Source organism: Penaeus chinensis, chromosome 8, assembly GCF_019202785.1.
Source record: "Penaeus chinensis breed Huanghai No. 1 chromosome 8, ASM1920278v2, whole genome shotgun sequence".
Lineage (NCBI taxonomy): Eukaryota > Metazoa > Arthropoda > Malacostraca > Decapoda > Penaeidae > Penaeus > Penaeus chinensis.
This window is the reverse complement of record NC_061826.1, coordinates 39,339,180-39,361,679: the sequence shown is the minus strand read 5'-3', so window position 1 is coordinate 39,361,679 and position 22,500 is coordinate 39,339,180. Positions and strand designations below refer to the sequence as shown.

The window sequence follows — 22,500 nt, the reverse complement described above, 5'->3', positions numbered from 1 at the left end:
ACGTCGCGTCCTTTGCGTTAAGTGCCGTTATCAGGTTTGTAAGAGAATCGGAGGAGAGACACGGCTGCCATTACGTGGATGATGCAATGCCGAGCAATGAGATGCACTCGCCTCGTTAATTCTCGTGATCCCCTTGCGTCGCGTTGGTTATGCAGCAGATGTGCATGACGAGATTCCGCGGGGTCGCCGAGTGCCGTCGCAGTGCCTTGGCGCGCGAGGGGGAGGGACGGGGTTGCATCGGGGTTGGAGAGGCCGGTTCATCTCTGCCCTGAGATGAACCGGGCTTTGCGTTTCAGTTCCGAGGTCAGCCAGCGATGCGTGGCCGTTAGTTGGATGGCATTGCCTCTGGCAACAGAGCTCGCAGGCGCAGAGGGAGAGAGATTAGATGAGGGCCTCCGCTGTAACGAATGACAATGGCGTGTTTGCTGTGGTTATCGGCTAATGGCTTCGCTTGGTTCTGCCTGGTGTCACGGGGATGAGCGGAGGCAGCGGGTCATCTCGCAACGGCAATCGGGGGAAATGTCAGCCAATTACCAGTGGTTCGATTGTCGCGCAGAGCGTTAACGGCCGCGTGATGAACAAACGAGCGCGGAGAGCGCTGGTGGGAATCGAGCGTGGCGAACTGAAAAGCGGTCTGTGCCAGTTGAGTGACAACCCCGCTGGAGGAGGCGGCAGATATCGTAGATCAGGGTGAGAAGTGGCGCTCTGTGTTATGGGGAGGAGGGGAGGGGGCTGCATACATCCGTGATCATCTCCATTGTGTCGAGATTGTCTACACCCACGTTTGCCAGGGGAGAGGGGAGCTCTACGCGGCATTGAATATCCTAAAATAGCCCATTGTAAGGGTAATTGCTGCATACGCCACAGGGCTGGGGGGGGAGGGATGAAATACATCCTCCATGCGTTTCGTCCAACGGAGGAGGGTATAGGCTCATCCCCTTCCGTGATCAGCTGTTCTATCTTTGCGTCATCTTACTCGCCTCGCCTTCTTCAGTGTTTTCCCTGATACAGATGGGTATTATGGGCAGGGAATGGGTGGACTTTCAGGGGCACTCACTCGCCCTGAGCCAGTAGCATTACATGAACCCTGAATCCCTGGCGGAGGATTCACGATTCACACTTCTGATCAGGTTTCAAGGTCTTAAGCAATGTATGGGCGGTGTGGCAATTTCTGTCCAATGGTTCGGTAGTAAGATAGGTATTCCTCTCTGCAGACGCGCCTTCCCAAATCGGGTTCAAATAAATTGTCTTATAGTTGCTATATTATCTGTCGTGTTCTTCTTTGTGTTATGTTATTTGGTTATGTTTGTTTACGTGTGTTTGGCCGAGAAATGCGAGCATCAGAAGCTATTTTGGTCGAGGTTACAGCATTTGGGGCGCAAGGGTTGGCTATCCCCGCGTGAGGCCTTACAGGTGCAGAATGCTTGGCGTCTGTTGTTTACACGCCTCTGTCCACAGTAGCGCGCGTGTGCTTCCTCTGCAGTTGTGTCACGTGTACTTGAGCCATGGCCTAAAACGTTGGCCTAGGCCATTACCTCGCAGCAACCCATTCGGAACCATTCTTGGGGAGATCTTGGGGTAGCTACCCCTCAGCCCTACGTATGACAGAGGTCATGGGGAGCGGAGAGGTGTAGCTGATAAAGCCACGTTGGAATCGGATATTAAAGGCTTCTTTTTGTTGCTGTTTGACTTTTTCCCCTTATACTTGTATTTCTCGTTCGTGAGGCACTGATGCAGGTAGGACTTCCAAGCACCAGCAACTGACACATAGGGTTCATTATTTGTTAGAGAAGTCGTAGCGGAAATGCGATAAAATCGTGGGCTCCGAGCTGGCGTGTTTGTGACCTTGGCCTTGACTCGCGCCCCTTCCCCTCTCTCCCTCTTTCCCTCCCTCCCTCCCTTCCCCGATGCGCAGGTGGAGGGATAGGCGGGGGGGGGGGGGGCTGTGGAAGGATGCGTTTTGATGCATCACGGTCTTTTGAATTGCTTGAGGGAGGATGCTTGTGGGCCTTTTGCATTCGTCATCTCCTTCCCTACAATTGCGGAGGATTCCCTCGGGAAGCAGTTGTGGCCTTCATAGTCCTCGCTTTTCATTGCATGTGGGACCTTTGCATGCGTTATACGACGGTCTCCTGGGTTTTGAACGTGCATGAGAGACCCTTCCTTGCAGATTACGACTAAGTACAGTGTGCTATTATGCATTGTAGCATTGTTTGGTTGAAAAAAATGCTTTATTAAGTATACTATTAGATATGCTAGTATATGCACTTTTTTCTTTGCGTTCTTTACTACAAAATAATGTTGATAAGATCGTCTGCTTATCTTATCAAGTTTGCGATCTTTAGTTTCTTCAATGAAACAGGAAAGGGATACACGCGGTGCTAAGTAAATTGTAACGTCGTAGCAGGACGGGATGTGACATCTCTTTGTTACGCAGGGCATGGCTGGATATTATATCCACAGTGGCTTTGTAGCAGCTCAAGATTTTCCGGAATTCGCGCTGCCTTTGTCATTGTTGTTGATGACGTCAACGAAGACTAGAATAACAATAACAGACTTCCGGAAACTGTTGTAATTCCATTATTTAATCTGTCCTCGTGGCGCATGCCTTTTCGCGGGACTCGCTCCGGTGACGCACTGCAGACGTGGAGTTACTTTACGTGTTTAACATTAATATTGCATGGGTTCCCGAATGTAAACGTAGCATGTTAGGTGCATGTGTTCTTTGAACCCCTGCTCTTCTTGTAAAATAAACGTGTTTGCGCGATTTGGCTTTCAAATTCCTATGGATGTTGTCAGTGATACAAATTGTCTGCTTACAATTTTGTCATGTCACGATCGGGTAGTAAATAGGAAACAGATAAATGAAAAATAGATTTCAGATAGCCAATAATTAAACGAGATGCAGTTTTTTTTATTTTCACGTCCCCTCCCCCCCTGGACCTCTTTTTGTGTTTTGGCCGCGCTGGATAATTGCTTTGGCGATGTTCCAGGTGACTCATGAGGGCTGACTAAGCTCGAGTGTGGATTCCAGGTTCTCGCGTCCCGTGCCCGAATGGCTGACTTTGGCTTGACAGTACCATTTTTTTTTTTTTTTTTTAATCTCGTAGGTGAATGTTATGTCATAGTGGATTGCCGTGCATTTTTTGCACACCTTACATGTCCGTGTTCGAATGTTTAGAAATGTAAAGAAAACATAAGCATGATTACATTGAATTCAATATTCACGTACATGCATGTGAATAGGTGTGGGTGTTTGTGTTTGTCCAGATCATGTTCCCAACTCTTCCAAATATTGATTTCTCCTGTTCTTTTCTTTTTAGATAATTTATCTAAAAAAGACCCCCGAGGAAGCATACAAGCCGCTGGTGGGCGGAAACAGCCCGCAGTTCTGTCCCTTCCGAGATGCCGCGTATGGGATGTCGACGTACCATCTCACGCTGCTCGACTGTCTGCACGCGACCGACAAGGCCTTCAAATTGGGCTTCTTCAACTTCGATGACTTCGATGTCGACGAGTATGAGTATTACGAAGTAAGAGACAGCTGCTGCTGCTGCTGCTGCATTAGGCTTTCTTTTTTCTACTTTTTCTTCTTTTGGAGTTGAATTACTATTCGTAGAACTTTATATTCTTAATGAATATGGTTTTGATTTAGTGCGGCTACTCTCCCGAGCTTCTGTTTTGTGCTAAAGCTTATTTTACTTTTTATCTCCTCGCAGAAAGTGCAAAATGGGGACTTCAATTGGATCATGCCAGGTAAATACCTCGCTTTCTGCGGACCGCATGCCGAGAGCAAGATCAAGAATGGATACACACTCCATTCCCCCGAGACTTACTTCAGCTATTTCCGCAAGCATAATGTGACCACCATAGTGAGACTCAACAAAAAGATTTACGACGCTTCAAGGTTCAAGAATGCAGGCTTTGAACATTATGATATGTACTTTATTGATGGATCGTGTCCTTCAGATGAAATCATGAGGGAATTCTTGCGTGTCAGTGAAAATACTGATGGAGCTCTTGCTGTTCACTGTAAAGGTAATTGTGCCGTTTTTGCACCGCAGTCTTTTTCGAATGAAAGTTATATACTCGTTGAAGAATTTATGTGCGTAGTTGCGTTTGCATGCAGCTTAATCATTGATATGCTTAATTAATCATTGATATACTTTCCAGCTGGCTTAGGGCGTACAGGATCCCTCATTGGTTGCTATATGATGAAGCACTTCAGATTCACAGCAGCAGAGTGTATTGCCTGGTTACGTATCTGCAGGCCAGGCTCCATTATTGGGGGGCAGCAGCAATGGCTCACTTCGTAAGTCTATAGCAAAGCACCGGTCTCGTGTAATACAAAAAAAAATCAGATTGTAATGCAACACTTCGAGATTGAACTGGATCACTTATTTTTTATTGGTTGTACAAAGTTTCCATTATTAATCTAGTGGTAAACTTCCCACAGGAAACAGTCTTCACTGTGGCTAGAAGGAGACATCTTCAGAGCACGCAACAAAAATCAAAACTTGAACAAGAAATTCGACTTTGGAATTTATAGCATTGCTTGGAGGGACCACTTGGCCAACCTGCGGAATAATCAGAACAAAAACAACTGCAAGAATGACAATAAAAAGAAACTGGTGAGTTAGAATGTAGTTTCCCTTCAAAGTCATGGTCTGAAAAAGTCTTTACTTTCGTGCTAATGTGAATCGATCTTCAGGTTTGTTTGTTAGGATTTGTTTTTTCTTATCCTACCCTACAACAGCCAGGTTAATTTTATGAAACAGACAGCAATCATAGTTTTTACGTTAATATACAAAATTGTGCAGTAAAATGTTGTTTAAAGTTCAGTATAATAGAATTAGCATTATGTCCTTTACTGATGTATTGCATTTGAAAACAGGTCAATGGAAACACATCAGAAGATGACGTGGATCGAGAGGAAAATGTCCAAGTAGTGCTAAGTGGCGTTGACTTGTTGAAGTTAGATGACCAAACTTCACAAACAGATAATCATGACAAGTACATCGAGGTAAGAAAAATAAAGTGGCATTTCAGGTATTTCAGTTGACAATATTCAGGTAACATTTCCTCTAAATTGTTTACAAGGTTTGTTTTATTATTGGCACTTGATTTAGGTAATTCCTTCCCATGGGTGCACTTATATATGTTCATATTATATGCTTTCCTTTAAATTTTTGATAGAATTTGAACAATTTTGTAAGAACTCCTATGACTGAAAAATGAATAAATATCACTGAAGGTTTGCACCAGTGTCGTATGGCCATGAATATATCATTAATAAGCCTTGTAACTTTTTCAGGATGTTGCTAATAGTAATGCAGACAGTAAAGATTCCGAGACCCGACTTATAAACGGGCTTTCACAAGGCGATCGCCTAAACCAGCTGAAAGCTTCACGAACCCATGCCCGTTCTGCCACAACTGGACGAGTACAGTAAGTAAATCTAATTCAACTTGTTTAAGCCCCCAAGATTGGCGTGAGCAGATGTATGAAATCACGTGTGGCTGAAAGTATTTGGAAATGTGTTAGTATGGGTGATTTCAAAAGGTTAGAATAATTCACAATATTTATTTAGAACAGAATTTCTGAAATACCAAAATTCTGAAGAGTAGTGTCATTGTAATGTTCCTTAAGCATGAAACCAGGTTTTGCACGTACCATACACAAAGTAGTAGTTGTTACTTCCCCAAAATCTTTCTGTATCATAAATTAGTGTAGACACTATTTCAGTCTTTTCCACCTCTATGATGTGAGGGGAAAAAAAAATAGATTGTATGGATTCCATGACTGAAATGTCTAAATGCAGTGACAGTGTGCTAGTTAGCATCTTACAGTAGGTGTGTGTAAGATGTTAAAAAGTTTAGTTTATTCATATCTGCATATGTTTATTAGGATAGGGAAATGTGCTTTTACAGTTAGTGTAGCAACAAATGTTGTTACAGCCTTGAGGACAAAGCTCACGTGCGTACCAAGTCCACGCCCCTGGGGAGTGGAGGCAGTGGTAGTGGTGGTGGTGGGCGAGAGGCTGTGCTGTCTCCACTGAAAGCTGGCAAGGTCTCCACCATCACCACAGCCTACAGAGACACTGCTCGTAGGCCTATGCGATCCACTACCACAGCCACAAGCAAGAGGTGAGGAATTATTTTATGGTTTAGGGAAATTTAGGTGAATAACCCTCACAGTATTAAACATGCTGTTTAACAGAGTAAAAGTAGAAGTTAGGTCAAGTAATTATTTGAGATATATATGTGGGTCCAATATTAAAATATTAATACACCTTGCTTCTTCTAATTCTACTGTATTATTTTAAAAGTAAGTCAATAAATAAATGTGTTTAGTATAGGGAGTGGGTATAGAAAGAGAATGTATTTTGACTTTCTGACTAATACTCGTAGTAACAACTTGGAGCATGTACTTTATAGATAGGTATTTATTATAATAATATATTAACACAGTCTATTTAGTAATTGGAATTGGTTAGCTTTCATCTTGAGAACAAATACAAAGAAAACTGCATCAGCATTTTACAGGTGTTAATACCCTTAAGACTCAGTGACATTTGCACACCTGAAGTGTTTGGATAGAAGGAATCAAAGCATAGTCATGTAATGTCTCTAGTGCTTAAAATTTTTGGTGCAGTTGATGTGAACATTAACTTCAAGTGCATGATTATTTCAGTCAAGAGGAGCACATTCTTTGTAGGTTCTCAGAGAAAATATATATATTGGTTCTGTGTGAAATCTTTCTGCTATATCCAAGACATTTACCCTCTATTTTTTCACCTTCACGCAAGACATGCATGGCTATTGGGATCGGTGTATCGGGGATCTGCTCATCGTGGGAACAAGGCTCTGGGGATGTCACGATCCCCAGGTCCTCCTTCTGTCTCACAGCCCCTAACACGGGCCCTGATTTCATCTTCCATGGCTCCACCAGAGACCCCACATGGTCCTGGTGGGGGCTCTACATCTCAGACTTCAGCAAGAAAGATGCACCTTAGCAGTTCCAGCGGGTCGTCCTCTAGTCTTTCCAAATCCTCCTTTCATGTTACTCTGTCTTCTCAGTCTAAAGTCCCCTGTCTGTCCTCTCTTTCGTCCTATTCTTCCTCCTCGTCCAACGACAATCCAATAGCCAGAACTAACGAGGTGAACAATGTTGTGGCTGGAGTGTCGTCTTCGGGTGCTGTGGACAATGGAAACATTGGGGAAAGCCAACAGTTTAATAATAACAACTCTGAACAAGAGGGAGATAGTGGAGGCTGCAGCTTGAGAGAGGATGAGAGAAGTCGGACATCCAATTTGGGAAACCGCTCACACCTTTCACCTGTCATTCACAGCAAACTCCCAGTCTATCGCGTAGTAAAGGGGATAACAAATAGTAATCAACTTTTTCACTACCGTTTCTCTCCTGTGTAAGTTAGATGTCTAGTGAATAGTGATTTTTTGTTTAACTTTTGTTTTATTTTTTTGCATGTATGTTTTTATTTCAGATTTTATGGTTATTGATATTTTTCTTTTTTCCTTTTGAATTCTTGAGTTTTTTCTTTTCTTTTTTCTTTTTTCACATACAAGATTTTATGCTGCTCCAAGCTTGCAGGTTTTCCTTGCATAGAAATTTTGATTTCTCTTCTTTTTCCTTTGGTGCATGGTTATTTCCTAATTTTCCATTTTCAGTGTGTATTTGTTATTTTACCCATAAACATGCAGATACATGTTAAAATATACACATGATAAGTAGTATGCACATGTTTTGAATAATAGTAAAGTACATGTTATATTATGATCTACACAAATTTTGAAAGTAAAGTCTTCCCCCCCCCCCCTCCCTCCCTGAAATATACTTTTCCTTGGTTGGTTAGAATTGTAATTCATATGATTGTTTATATATTTTGTTAAGAAGGAGTTGATAGAATAGTGATCTTTAATATTATTTTTTAGCATAATTTTGATTCATTGTCTTGTCAGTAAATAATGAAGAAATTCATTTGTAACATTAAATTCCCCTTGAATATTCCCTTTTAAACACCTGAACACTCAAACTAGTTCTGTTGACAAAAAAATATACCATATATATATATATTATTTATGTGAGCACTAATGTCAAATGTTGCTACAGAGGCAGTGCTTAGAATGCACTTGGTTTGTGCATGCAGACCAATTCGGGCTGTGTAAAATTAAAGGCCATTTAGCAATGTCACAGGTAAAGCTGTGTATACATTGTAACAGATGGAAAATTTACCATATTTGATTGTATGGACTGTTTGTATTAAGAATAATGAATGCTGATGTGTATGCATGTTGTCCATACATGCATACATATTTTTATATATATATCTTGCTTTTAAAAATGTTAATTTATTCTGCTTGAGGCAAGTTAGAAATTTTGTAGAGTGGGATTAGTTTGAGACTTTTGCTCAACAGTAAATATTCAAAATGATAAGCTATAAGTATTTTTGCTACTAAAAACCCATACTGCTTGTTTGACTTTAGGTACAACTGATAATAAAGGTTTGGCGAAGGATAGCTTGCTGGATGAAAATAAAGGTAAATTAAAGAAGAAAATAGGATGGACTTCTCTGTTGGGGCAAAGAATATGATATATATATATTTAAAGATTTGTGTTGGGAGTCAGTCACTTGCCAATTATAAGTTGTTTGTATGTGCAAAAAATAGTCTAACTTCCTTTCAGAATGTTGTTACCTGTGTATAGTTGCCTCATTCATGCCTGCTGTCTACATGTATGTATGTAGCGTATGGCAATATTAACCAGGAATAAAGCAGAATGAAGTTGCATTTTTGATGTGGGATATGCCTGCTTCTATGTAACTAAACATTGGTAATTGACAGGATAAAAATTGGCATATATAGTCTATAATAATACTATAGTCTCCCAAAACTACTATTTAACTTGTTTTGTTTGCTTTCTTTCCAGCCGAACCTCAAATACACTTGCCAGCAGGTCCACGAAAGCTGCCCTTGTCAGATGACTACCAATACTGCCCACCTCGAAAAGCAAGAACAGTAAGAAAAGCCCAGAGAACATCTCATCCCCATCATCAGCATCCTCAAACACAGACACCACCAACAACTCCACCGGCAACAAGACTACTTCTAAGAAATCGCGAAGTTCTTCCTTCGGCAAGCTTAGTGCCACCAAGAACTCCTCCGCCAACTCCGACTCACCCAGCAAGTCGGAAGCTGCCTCCTCCAACTCCAATAATGATAAAGAGTCGGATACCGCACTCAACGCCAGCGACAAAGAGGATAAAGTCGTGTCCGGCACTTCCTCTCCCGAGAGAAAGAGTACCTCAGCGGAGCTCAGGAACTCTTCCAAGACTTCCAAAAGTTCTTCCAAGTCTTGGTCAGTTGAGGTTGTGTCAGAGAACCGGAGTAGAGGGGAGGGCAAAGTGTCTCGATCTGCTCCCCCAGAGCTGAGGAAGGCTGCTAGTGTTGAGGGTAGAGGGAGTAAGATTAGCACAGGAACTAGTCTGCGGAGATCAGGTAGAGGAGCAAACAGGAGTGAGCTAGGGGTGAGAAGAAGTAATGGCCTTAAAAAGCGATCTCACAGTCCATCAAATCGGGAGCCTGGAAGAAGCCTCAAGACGCGCAAGTCACGAAGTCGAGTCACTAGTCCAGAACCAGTTGGAAGTGATAATTCTGAAAGAAGCAAAGCTGAGAAGAACAAAGAAATTGGTAGCAAAAAGAAAGCACAGACACAAATAACTGAGTACTACACTATCCGCAAAGAAAAGAGTACATATAAAGTGATCAGAACTCTTCCAGACGATCCTCCCCTTGAGAGAAGCACACGCACTCGAGCTAGTTGGGAGGAGGAAAATAAAAGGACGACCAGTGTTGGTGCTGTTACCACGCGGTGCTCCCGCCACATTCCTGATGAGTAAGTCATAGTCCTTTGGTGTAGTAGCGGCACAAAATTTATAACTTACCCCATGAGTGATAGGAGGAGCAAGGCTCTGTATAGTAGTAATAATGCACTAGAGTGTAAAAAAAAAAATCATAATAAAAAAATGACAATGGAAGAAATACTCTCATGATTGTAGGTCTTGGGATAATGTTTTTTCATATTAGATAAGAGCCTAACATAAGTGTGCCTGATGTGTGATAGGTAAGTTCTGTGCCATGTCCTCATATTGGTGTACAAATTATATATAGGTTTGAGAATTTGTGCTAGAGTATCTCAAGTGGTTCCTTGGCTAAAGAACCTCAACCAATAAATCATAAAGTACCTTGTATACAGTAAAATTACATGAAGTTTTGCTTGTTGCCAGTATAGTTTGGTGTAAAAATGAGAGTGTTTGAAAATTAATTATTTTCAAAGATTTTTTAAAATATGGGCTGCTAGTGGTGGGCAGTTATTGACATTTTCTTACAAGTTTTCTCTATTCTGTACATACATTTTAGTCCTGAAATGCATGATAGAAACCCTAGGTCGGCTCACGCTTGGTGTTAAGTGTAACAGGACGATCTAGGTTGAGATGTATGTAGTCCTTTCTCTGAACCAAGGTTCTCTTTTAGTCGAATTGTGAAACTGATTGATGTATTCAGATATTCATGACGAAGTTATATCATTTTATATATACATTAATCCATCATTTTATGGCAGAGAAATTTTTTAGGTGCATTTCAAAGGAGGAGTTAGGTTCATATTCATATCATACTTTTGGGGGAATATCTTTGTGTACAAAGTATATTTTTTGTATATAAAAAGATTGAAATATCAACATGTGCTATATTTCACACAACAGATACTAGGTACATAGTTCATTTGACAACTGAGGATTTAGAACTTTCAAAATCTTTAAAATGAATTACCATAATTTAGATCCTTGTTCTACAAGGTTTACTCAATAATTATATGAACAGACATTTAGTACTTTTTTTTTTCTGAGATGGGACTAAAGCAAATGTTAAGATGAAGATGAATTTTTAGGGAGGAAAAAAAAAAAAAAAAACTTTTGAAAGAGTAGTTTTATCAAACTGCTGTTTTTTTTTTTTTTTTTTTTTTTTTTTTTTCTGAAGTGATATAATGTCAGTCATAAAGTCCATGAACCCTACCTCAAAGGACTTGTTTGCCATACATATTATTTTTGGAGTGGAAAAACATTTGAATAATAATATTACCATATACAAGCACAAATCTTACGACCATTAAACCTGCAAATTGCAAAGCACAGCCATAGTTCATTACTTCTCAGTTATATAGCGAGGTAAAAGCACTTCCTCTAAACTTACTGCTTAAATCATGTTATAATTGGTTAAGGGGAGTAGATCATGATGGTGATAACATTTACTGCCTTATATTTTGGTCAACCTAAATCTGCACTTCTCTATCTATCTAATCTCCTTCTATTTCTCTTTTCTTTCTTTTTCTTTTAGATTCTAGTTCATCCTTGGTGATGTGAACTTAGTTTTGAACCAAGCTAAATGCAAAGATGATTTACCCATATAGATTTTTGTAAGTGATATCTTTATGATCTCATTAAGTCATTGAGATCTGCACACTTGATCTATGTTATATTGTTAGCTGCATGCAGAGTGCATGGCAGAATGTTGGTTGATAACAATTGAAAATGGATCATATTTTTTGTCACTGACCAAGACATTCCTTTGTTTTATATATATATGTGTGTGGGTGTATATATATTGAAATATTAATGTTTCAGTGCAGAAGTGTGACTTATTTTTGTAGAAAGTTAATAGTAAATAACTTTTGTTATGAAAGAAGAGAAATGCTGCACAATTTTTTTTTTTTTTTTAAATACAATATACACACTCCACTACTTGAGTTTTGTAGTGCATACCTTGAGGTGCTTCTTTATGAGCTGATATATAATCAGTTTAGAATACTTCATGAGAAATGTGCATTGTGCACAAAATTTTACCTTTATTTTGGAAATTAATATTGGCCCAACTATAACATTCTTTGATACAGCAGTTTTTCACCACCATACCATATCAGTTTTTGTAATATATTCAGCCATTGTTCATTCATAAAACAGTTTCTAGTTTTTGAAGCCACCAGTTTTCTTCTTAGATCTGTAACAGTTCTTCTTGAGTTTCTTCCTTTTTGTGAAGATGAATAGATAGATATATATGTGTGTGTGTGTAAATACATAGTATTTTAATTGTCATGTTTCCACATAACACTTATTTTTGTGTTCAATTTTACTTTTCAACTGTTTAAGATCTACCAAGTCCATGTAAACAATGACTGGGGTGGGGATGGGGGGTAACAGGAAACATATTTTTCAATGAATAACAATTTGTGATTATGAATCCTAGCCATCTTATGAGTTTATATCTTCAAATACAGGGACATAATAATAATTCCTGTATTCATTAGGATCTCCAACATTATTCTTGTTCTTTGTTAAATATGTACACAGGCAAGGTGGTACTGAAAAACTATGAGGCGGTTGGAGTCTTCTGTGATGATGCTATCAGTTTTATTTAATGAAAGCAGAAGAAACTGATGACTGTGCTTGTGGAGGAGGAAGTAGTTCAGGAAAATAGGTCATTTCAAACAATAGACAGTATCACTGTTCTACACATTTTCAGTGGAGTGGTTGAGGGAATGTGTGTGTGTGCGTATGTGTGTCTGTCTTTAACCACCTCATTAAGTTCTTTGATGCCATTTTGTCTTATTCTCCATCACTCCTGTAATTAAATGACTCATTGCCTTCACCTTTGTATTAGAGGAGCTGCATATTACAGAAATCATTCTCATCTCAGAATCAAGGAAGTCTGCCTCATCACTGGTAGCAGAAATTCATTATAAAAAAAAAAAAAGGCGGGGGGGATAATTTGAGGATAATTTTACATTTAGTAGCACAGAACATATGAGTTACTAATCATTTTCCTTTATATCCTAAGTTAGGCATTGATTTTGGTCACAAGCGTGATGGAGACTACAAATTTGGATACTCTACATGTGTCGTTCTTAAAGTGATGTAAAAGTGTTCTTAGATTATACAGCATCCCTCTGCTTCTTATATACCATAGTTCATAAATATTAAGTAAAATAATATTGATTACGATCTTCATTTTAAATAACATGATTGCTTTTGGGAATTGAACTATTTTTCTAACCCTGTTTGTTATGCAATAGAGGTTTGTAGTGTCTTATTTGAGAAAAAAGGAAATATAGATTATGAAATGTACTTTTCTTTGTTTCAGTTTTCCTTAAAAATATTTTATAGACAATTGTTTTTTTCAAGATATTTCCATAAGTAATTAAATCAAGACAGAAAATAATTAGATGAGTATAATTTCCTGAAATGTGTTGCATACACGGTTACTGCTTCATGGAAGTTATGTCTTATGGCCAAGTAAAATATCACAAAGATCTCAAAAAGGAAATATGGATTTTTTTTTTTTTTTTTTTTTTTTTTTCTTCTTTTTTTCCCACAAATGTCAATTAGTTTCTTCGTTATTTTTGTATATACTTTGTTTCATCTACTTTTTTTTTTTTCCCTTCTTTCTTCTTTCTCTCAACTCTCTCTCTTCCCTTTTCATCTAGTTATAATTGACAAACTTCACACTACATTACCCATATGCTTTTACTTTCACACCATATGATAAATATGACATTTTATTAAGGAAATTTTATACACTAAGTAACAGAGTTTTGTACTAAAATAATTAAAATGGTAGTAAATAATACAGAGTAATGTGACTGACATTAATATTATCATTACAATAAAACTGTGAAGGGTTTGCTAGGTTTTGTAAACATGAAGATCGGGTATCAACTAAAAAGATAATTGTTTGGACAAGCAACTCCACTTCAAAATAAAATCCTAAATGTGGTTTTGCTGGCCTACTACTTTAATAACAACAATGTTCTTTAATTGTTTTGAAGTTCTACTTTTTATTAACCTACATTTAAAGTAAATGTAAAACAGAACTCTATTGTAACATCCTGTTATGAAGGTTCAGTGCAATGGGGTCATTATGGATGCATTTATGCCAGGTCTCTAAGCATATATGTGTAGTGATTTGAAAAAAACATTAAGAAATGCATTGCATTTTCTCTTTACAGTAAAAATGAAGGTTTCAGAGAAAAATATATTTTTGGTGTGTTTGTACAGAATTAGATTATAGGACTCCTATTGTCATTATGAAATGTTTGTATTATTTCAGGTACAGCTGGTCTTTGGTGTACTGAGCTTATTTGCCTAACTTTATTTACTGAACAACTACTAAAGTAGTTTTGTTCATTGCCGTAGACAGCATAATACTTCCAGTGAATTGTCTCGCCTCTTCCTTTGTTATCCATTGTTGTTTCTATGTTAATCATTAATTTATTCAGTGACCTTATTCATAACTTTCAAATGCACTCAAAACCATGGAGCTGTGACCATCAATTTCGTGTAACTTGCAGAATGAATTTCAATTGGCTCATGGATACTGTAAAGAATGTATATACAAATCAATATTTTATTCACTTCAATCTAAAATATTTTGAGATCTATATCATGATTATTTGCCTTGAAATAACAACTTGAATCTCTAAGACATTTTAGTCGTTATTCTTCAAATACAGCTCACATTATTTCACTAACAGCATAGGTATGTAAGGGGGCGGGAGAGTAAGCAAGTGGCGCCCAGGAGCATTCAGATACCACAGAAGGGTACGAGGGTATATTCTAAGATCAAATCAGTGCTAAGTATAAGGCCATTATACGGTCGCTGATATACCCCTAGTAGCAAATAAAACCATGTGCAGAAATTAAATACATTATGTGCCCTATACGCCACTGTCCCGTACCTGGTTTTCTGATTATAGTAAAGCGAAACCCTTGTAAAATAACATACAATATACAAACAAACAAGAATACTGAATTTACTTGACACACTGCCAGAATCAGAATCGCAGCGCCCCAATATATCCACGCTTTGCCAGATATCAGTCTTTCATTCATATTCGTTTTGACAGTTCAGTGTTGGATGCGGTCTATCCGTCCAAACATTTGCAGTATATCCGTCTTTACATAACGATAAACACCGCTATTAAATACATGGATAAGATAAATGAGTAAAATTACAGTACATATACGTAAATACATACATCCATTGTTATGCCACGATAATAATTTCATAAAAGAACACACGGCATCATATAAAAGTACCATTAAAGCCCCAATCTACCAAGTATTCAGATTAATCACGAGTTGGGAAGACAGACAGACAGACACACACATACACACACACACACACACACACACACACACACACACACACACACACACACACACACACACACACACACACACACACACACACACACACACACACATATATCTATGCACCCACTAGCGTTGCCGTCCGTAGGCTCAGTCGTACGAGATTGGACGTAATGAATTCCATCGATTTCAAGAGCAAGATACATTCGAATATTTTTTTTTCTATAGTCAAATGTCTACAATTATTACCCCTGGATTTTATTTATCAGAAATGAAAACATTAAAAAAAAAATAAAGGAATTACAACATAGTTTGAATGTTTTCTTTCGCCATCAACCTGCCAGCTGTCTGCCACACCACCGCCCTGTCATTCCAGTATCACTCGACTCTGCCATCCCTTTAACAAGCCATCACCCTGCCATCTCTCTTACACCATTACCCGACCATCCATATGCCATACCACCACTTTCCATTCCTCTCCAGATATCATTCTGCCATTTTCTACCATACCATCTCCCTGCCTCCCTTTTTACATCATCACTGTCACCTTCTTACCACACCAATAACCTGTCACCTCTCTACCACATCATCAGCCTACCATCCGTTCACCACACCATCAACCTGTCATTTCTCTGCCACACTGCCATATTTCTACCAGATATTACTTTTCCTTGCCTCTACCACACCATCAATCTGCAGTACCATTGGTCGGAAATTTATCTACATTTGTATGGCAAAAGAAGTGTTAGAAATAAAAATAAAAGGAATCTGGCAACTACAGAAACGGCACGAAAAAAATCCAGATCCGTGGGTATCTCTGAAACTAACTGAAAGTGGAAGCTCTGAAACTAATTAAGTTAAAGACGCTCTCCAAGGTGACAAGCCTACTTCCAACTGAATTATAAAGGTACGGCTCCAAGCAAAAGCGCAGTATTACGCACCAAACACAGCCAGTATGGAAGAAATGGATGCCTTTTTATGATACCTTACAAGATTTGAACCACTCCAAACCTAGTTGTGAAACTGTCATCTGTAACATAAATGCCAAAGTTGGAAAAACTATCAAAACTGAGACCCACAGAAATGAAGGAGGTGAGGATTTCATAGAGTTCCACAAAGCAAACCATCTAGTAATAACAAACACCCTCTTAATGCATCACCTCAGACGCCTATGCACTTGGACCTCCCAACGGACAGATCTGCAATGAGGTTGATCATACTCCACAAAAAATGGCAAATCACTATCAAAGATTCAGGTACTCTACCTTGCGTGCTGTAATAGTGATCCTCATTGTTGAGAATGGAATTAAAGAGTAGACTCGAAGAATTATGATCACCGCTAAGGTCTGACCTCGCAATTAATGACAACTTCAGAATTGAAATCTCAAATTAATTTCAAGTCCTTCTGGATTGTGAAGTAAATAAAATACCCAGTGAATTGGGAGAAGAAAGTTAAGCCAAAACAATAGATAACAAGAGAGCTATTAAAAATTAGATAGCAATTTACACTATCTTGGAACAGGAAAAATTACAATTAAAGAGTTATAAACTTCAGATCAAAGTGCATACAGAAATTAAAATACAAAAATACAAATAATATTTAGAAGAGACAAAGCAAAATACATAAATAAACAATACAAGAAAATTTCTAAGAATCCATTATAAACCCACCAAAAGAGTTTTAAGAAATAACAAAGGCTTCGACAGTCAAAAAATGCCAAGTGGGATGAAAACGGCATAAAACTGAATGACGGGACAGATTCTTTTAAAAGATGCAAGTCCTTCTGTGAGAACCTTCATAAAATAAATAACAACAGCCTCAAACCTGACCAAACCCTCTTTTCGAAGACACTGAAACTGAACCTCCGCCCTTGTTTTCAAAAGGAAACGCCATAATTATGTAATGAGATGTGTCCACGATGGAACCCCATGTGCTCAGTCAACAATGAGTTAAATTCTACGTGACCCCATTTCATGAAATAATAATAATCAGTTACTATCATCATGGGCATTATGAATTTATGATTAATTATAGTACTTATAACAATGCAGGATACAAGAGAATATTCCCAAAAATCAAGGAAAAGGTAAATAGGTTACATGGAACGACCAGTTAATGACTATTTGGTAACTAAGCACTTGGAGAGTTATCTATCACTTGTAGAGCCTTCTATACGTTAATAAAATCAATCAATCAAAACCACAGAGGCCTTGACATGTATATCACACTATCCAGGAACCACGAGTTAAAAAAAAAGAATGTCTTTGGAGATTGAATACTCTTCAATATACAAACAACAGAACAATCTCATTATCCACTGAAGCAAAATTCTCCTAATAGTCATAGACGGACGGAAACGAAAGTGAATGAGATTATTGTAGAAGGGCAATACGGAAAAGGACCAAGAAACCAAATACTCAAATCTTAAACTGATGATCATAAAGAACAAAAAAACACCGGGGGAGGAAAACTGAACTTCTGCCTCATTGAAAACTGGAAGGCATTTGGCGCAGTTGAAATGCTCCGTCGAAACATAAATGCAATGGGATTTCCAACACACACTACTCAGCTCATCCAAAATCTCCATGATCACTAGAAAGCCACTGTAAGTTCGAACGCCATAAACAAACGCAGAATCATGTACACAAAGATGAAAGGAAACAGCCAATATATGAAAAGAAAATGACCGTATCGTTTGGGCCTCTTCAAGAGCTCCTCTACTAACGACGCAAACAACCGAAATGCATACACAAACAACAATATACAAGAAAAACAGAGAACCTAGATTCTCGATGGAAGGAAAGTAAATAGATCAGAGATAGTAGCGAACTACCTAAAATTAAATATTACTGGGAGAAAGAGGAAAATGTGAGATGGGGGCGTAACCCTTTGTTCGTCATAAGTTCGTGTTGGGGATGTTCTAATGCAGCAGCTGTGTCGTACTTTCTTTAAAATTACCTGCAGCGTCAACAGCTCGATGATGCTTTTTCAATTGTCATTAATTCCGAGGTGCCCTTATAGGTGCCTTACTTAAAAAATGTTTTGAGAACGTAGTGTTTATGTATGTGTGTTTTAGCCCTTAATACACATAATACATAAGACATTTTTGACATGAGTACATAGTAGCAGAGAGACCTTAAGAACAAGAATTGAATCAAATACCGGGGATGGGGATCAAGGTCTAGGTCATTTTCTAATCAGGAAAGCTAACGTTTTTCTTTCGTACAAATTCCGAGACATGAATTAATCTAGCGTATTTCCAAATAAGTTGATGGCCTCCATCACGTAAGTGGATAAAGCAAACAGTAGATTCTTCAACAAACCTAACATCACGTTTATGTTAATCTATTTTTTTTCCACTGGTCTGCTGGTTTCGCCTATGAAACATTTAAGACAGCCCTTTCACATAACAACGTATATACTAAGGGGAAAAAAGAGGATATCCCAGTTTTGTAAGTGATCAAAAAATTCAGTCTAGTCACAAAGACTATGAGCCCTATGGGACATATGCTACTGATATGTCTGTTTACGGTTACTTGCAAGTTTAAGCGAACTATTGACCTTTAGCATAAGAGGTGAAGGTGTAGACCAGGCGGAGGATAGGGAGCTAAGCCCTCCATTTACTGTGAATGAGCAACAATGGTGTATTTGACCGGGCTCTGTTCTACCAGAGCATACGAGGTGAAGCTTTTGCAAATCAGACGGGCGGCAGTACCCCTATGGGGAATGTTAGGGGCAAAAACCCTTTATTATTATAAATGTGCATCGTAATAACTATATTCCATCTTTCGCTTTTATCGCGAAATTTCCTTGCAGCTGTTGAAAGTTCGTTTGCGACAAGAATATACACTAAATTCGTTACAAACACGATGGGAGCTCCCAGGAAAAATGTGGTCAACCGGAAATCGCTGTTAGGCGTCATTTTCAAATTTACCGAAGCACGCAAACACGCACGCACACTCACACGCACACGCACACGCACACGCACACGCACACGCACATACATACACACACACACACACACACACACACACACACACACACACACACACACACACACACACACCTACACACACACACACACACACACACACACACACACACACACACACACACACATAAGTGTGTTTAATATATATGTACATACATATATACATATATACATATATATGTATACATACATACATAAACACAAAACACACACACACATATATGTGTATGTGTGTGTATATATATATGTATGTATGTATATGTACACACACACACACACACACACACACACACACACACACACACACACACACACACACACACACACACACACACCTCCGCACCTCTTCCTCCCTGTGTGTGTGTGTGTGTGTGTGTGTGTGTGTGTGTGTGTTGTGTGTGTTGTGTGTGTGTGTGTGTGTGTGTGTGTGTGTGTGTGTGTGTGTGTGTGTGTGTGTGTGTGTGTGTGTGTGTCTCCCTGTGTGTGTGTGTGTGTGTGTGTGTGTTGTGTGTGTGTGTGTGTGTGTGTGTGTGTGTGTGTGTGTGTGTGTGTGTGTGTGTACATATACATACATATATATACACATACACACATATGTGTGTGTGTGTTTTGTGTTTATGTATGTATGTATACATATATATGTATATATGTATGTATGTATGTATGTATGTATGTATGTATGTATGTATGTATTTTTGTATGTATGTATGTATGTATGTATGTATGTATGTATGTATGTATGTATGTATGTTTGTATGTTTGTATGTTTGTATGTTTGTATGTTTGTATGTTTGCATGTATGTATGTATGTATGTATGTATGTATGTATGTATGTATGTATGTATGTATGTATGTATGTATGTATGTATGTATGTATGTATGTATATGGAATTCTCCCTCCGCACCTCTTCCTCCCTCTCTCCCTGTCTGATGTAAATTTGCACATAATGTTTACGGAGGTCTCTGTAATGCCAACATTCGAAAAGGCAACCACTATCATAACAGCTAACTTATCAATTCAGGACCAACATCTAGCACCTCAATAATAATGTAAGTATAATTAAGCATAATTAAGCATAAGTGCGTATATGTAAGTAATCACTTATTTTAAGTCCTATGACGATGTATAGCATCTTCCTCTCCCCGTTGCGATGCTCCTGCGTATGTCCGGGAACCCCAGCTGATCGTCTCCTCAGTCGTTCGCGTGTCACCGTCGCAAGCACGTGTTCGGACGTCCAGCGCGTGACTTCGCCGGAATGCACACCTGTTGCGCGCTAAAGAAATAGTGGAGACACTCAACGTACTCCTGAGACCGTGAAGCCTTACCTACGCCTCAAAGTTTTTTTTTATATTCGTGTCAAGACAGTCGGAAAGTTGGTGTGAAATTCGTTGGTTGTTTCTCGTCATCTCCCAGCATCCAAATCATGCAGTGACCATAGGAGTTATATATAAACCGCCGGTCGATTTTATTTATTTATTTTTTTTTTAATGAACCCTTAATATCAAAAGTTACCGCACCCCATTGACTGATCCAATAATTCTCACCCTTCTTTGGAAATGTGATACGACGCATATGATTATGTAAGTGAATGCTGCTCCCTTGTTTAGATCTATCGCCATGGCAACCGAAACGGCTCTCACAATAATCTTCATAACCCAATTACCGCGCATCAGTTGCTCGCCCATGAGAGATGACGAGGTCACGCACGGCACTCGACGTCCGCTTCGCCAGAGCAAGTGTGAATCATCGAAATCCGACACTTAGAAGTCTCTCTCAAGCAAATCTAATCCGTATGTCGTTGAGAGGATATATATACAATTTTATAGAGAACACGAGCCATTAAAACATACAGCGAAGAAGAGAGTGAGTGTAAGAGCAACAAGCGACTGGGCGTGAGCTAGGATCAGAGAACCAAAATAACAGCATCGACTCGACGGAGATGGAAGCAGCTAACTCGTGCCTCGGCAGCTGGTGCGACGGGAGTTGGAGGCTGGCGTACAGGGTCGGAGTAGGAGCGATGTTCCTGGGTGTCCTGGTCGCCTCCACGTTTGGGAATACGATGCTGTGGTGCGTGGTTCGTCGGTCGCGAGGGCCACAGACCACGACCAACTGCTTCGTGTTGTCTCTCGCAGCTGGCGACATGATCCTCGGTGCTGCCTTGGTGCCGGTAATGCTAGGAGAGCTGTGGGCGACCGAGGACACGCCCATGGAACCCATCACCAAGATGTGCACCGTAGCCCTCCTGGCGGTGCTGATGACGGGCGCGATGCAGGCGTTGGTCCTGTCTATGGTGTCCCTGGATAGGTACTGCGCCATATCCCAGTCTTCCAGAATCCTTATTTCCCGCCTCGTCGCCCGCCGCATGGTGCTGGTCGCCTGGGGAGCCGCCCTCATCGTCGCTCTCCCCATGGCGAATTCGACGCGCCTGGAAGGGGAGCGTCTGCGCAGCCACGAGCACGTGTTCTCCACTTGGTGTCTCACGAGGCCGCCGGATTATGCTTCTGCCGCGTATACCTGCTGCACCTTCGTTCTACCTATCTTCGTTACAGCCATCATGTATATTCGCCTCTTCGTCCACCAGCGACAGAAGCGACGTTCTAACATAGCGCTCAGTCACACAGTAAGAATGCGATGGCAAAAGGTCCATACATTAGTTACTGTCAGTTCTTTACATGTCATCGCGTGGCTACCTCTCAACACTTCCTTCTGTGCGTTGCTGATATCAAGACCATTTTCTCCTCACTTCATGCCGGTGCTGTTGCTGCTAGCCTACACCATGAGTGCAGTTCGCCCCGTCATCTACTACTTCTGGAATCCCGACTTCAAGCAGGGGTGTCGAGAGGTGCTCCTCGCGCCTCCGAGTCCTTCGTGCCGCTCCAACGCATATATCATCACGTGCCCTCCGATGCCGTCGCAGAGGAATCCCGTAATTCAGCCCGCATACCCTCCTGCTATTATGATTGGTCAGCCGTCATCCCTTCTAAGCAAAATGCCCACGCCGTTGCAGGGAGAGGGTGTATCTCGAATCAACAGCACACCCAATTCGGCAACCTGCAAGGGGCGAGGCATGTACGCTGATATGTATGATGATATCCTAGAAGCTGAACTCCCGGGCGAGGATATCCCCAAGAACCGTAGTCGAAATAACTCCTGTGCTTATGTCGACTTGGTGCCGACACGTTGCACATGTAAATACGCTACTTCGTCACAAGAAGAAGACATATTACTGGGCAACACAAACATTGGAAAATCCGGTAATGACCACTGCAACTGCTTTACGTCTGTTG

The 22,500-nt window shown here is 39.9% G+C and overlaps 1 protein-coding gene across 4 annotated transcripts in view; it reads left to right on the top strand.

Moving 5' to 3' along the window:
• Nucleotides 1–9,085, top strand: part of LOC125028242 (dual specificity protein phosphatase CDC14A-like) — an 86,079-nt gene extending 76,994 nt beyond the window's left edge. The window contains exons 4-13 of one of the 4 annotated variants that reach the window (XM_047617655.1): nucleotides 3,324–3,533; nucleotides 3,720–4,038; nucleotides 4,174–4,312; nucleotides 4,457–4,631; nucleotides 4,895–5,023; nucleotides 5,315–5,448; nucleotides 5,958–6,146; nucleotides 6,809–7,426; nucleotides 8,505–8,558; nucleotides 8,947–9,085. In XM_047617655.1, the coding sequence (XP_047473611.1) occupies nucleotides 3,324–3,533; nucleotides 3,720–4,038; nucleotides 4,174–4,312; nucleotides 4,457–4,631; nucleotides 4,895–5,023; nucleotides 5,315–5,448; nucleotides 5,958–6,146; nucleotides 6,809–7,426; nucleotides 8,505–8,514 (1,923 nt within the window). In that variant the 3' untranslated portion in view covers nucleotides 8,515–8,558; nucleotides 8,947–9,085. The remainder of the gene's footprint in view (nucleotides 1–3,323; nucleotides 3,534–3,719; nucleotides 4,039–4,173; nucleotides 4,313–4,456; nucleotides 4,632–4,894; nucleotides 5,024–5,314; nucleotides 5,449–5,957; nucleotides 6,147–6,808; nucleotides 7,427–8,504; nucleotides 8,559–8,946) is intronic. The other 3 variants (XM_047617657.1, XM_047617653.1, XM_047617656.1) reach the window with 3 other exon arrangements.
• Nucleotides 9,086–22,500: the final 13,415 nt, after the last annotated feature.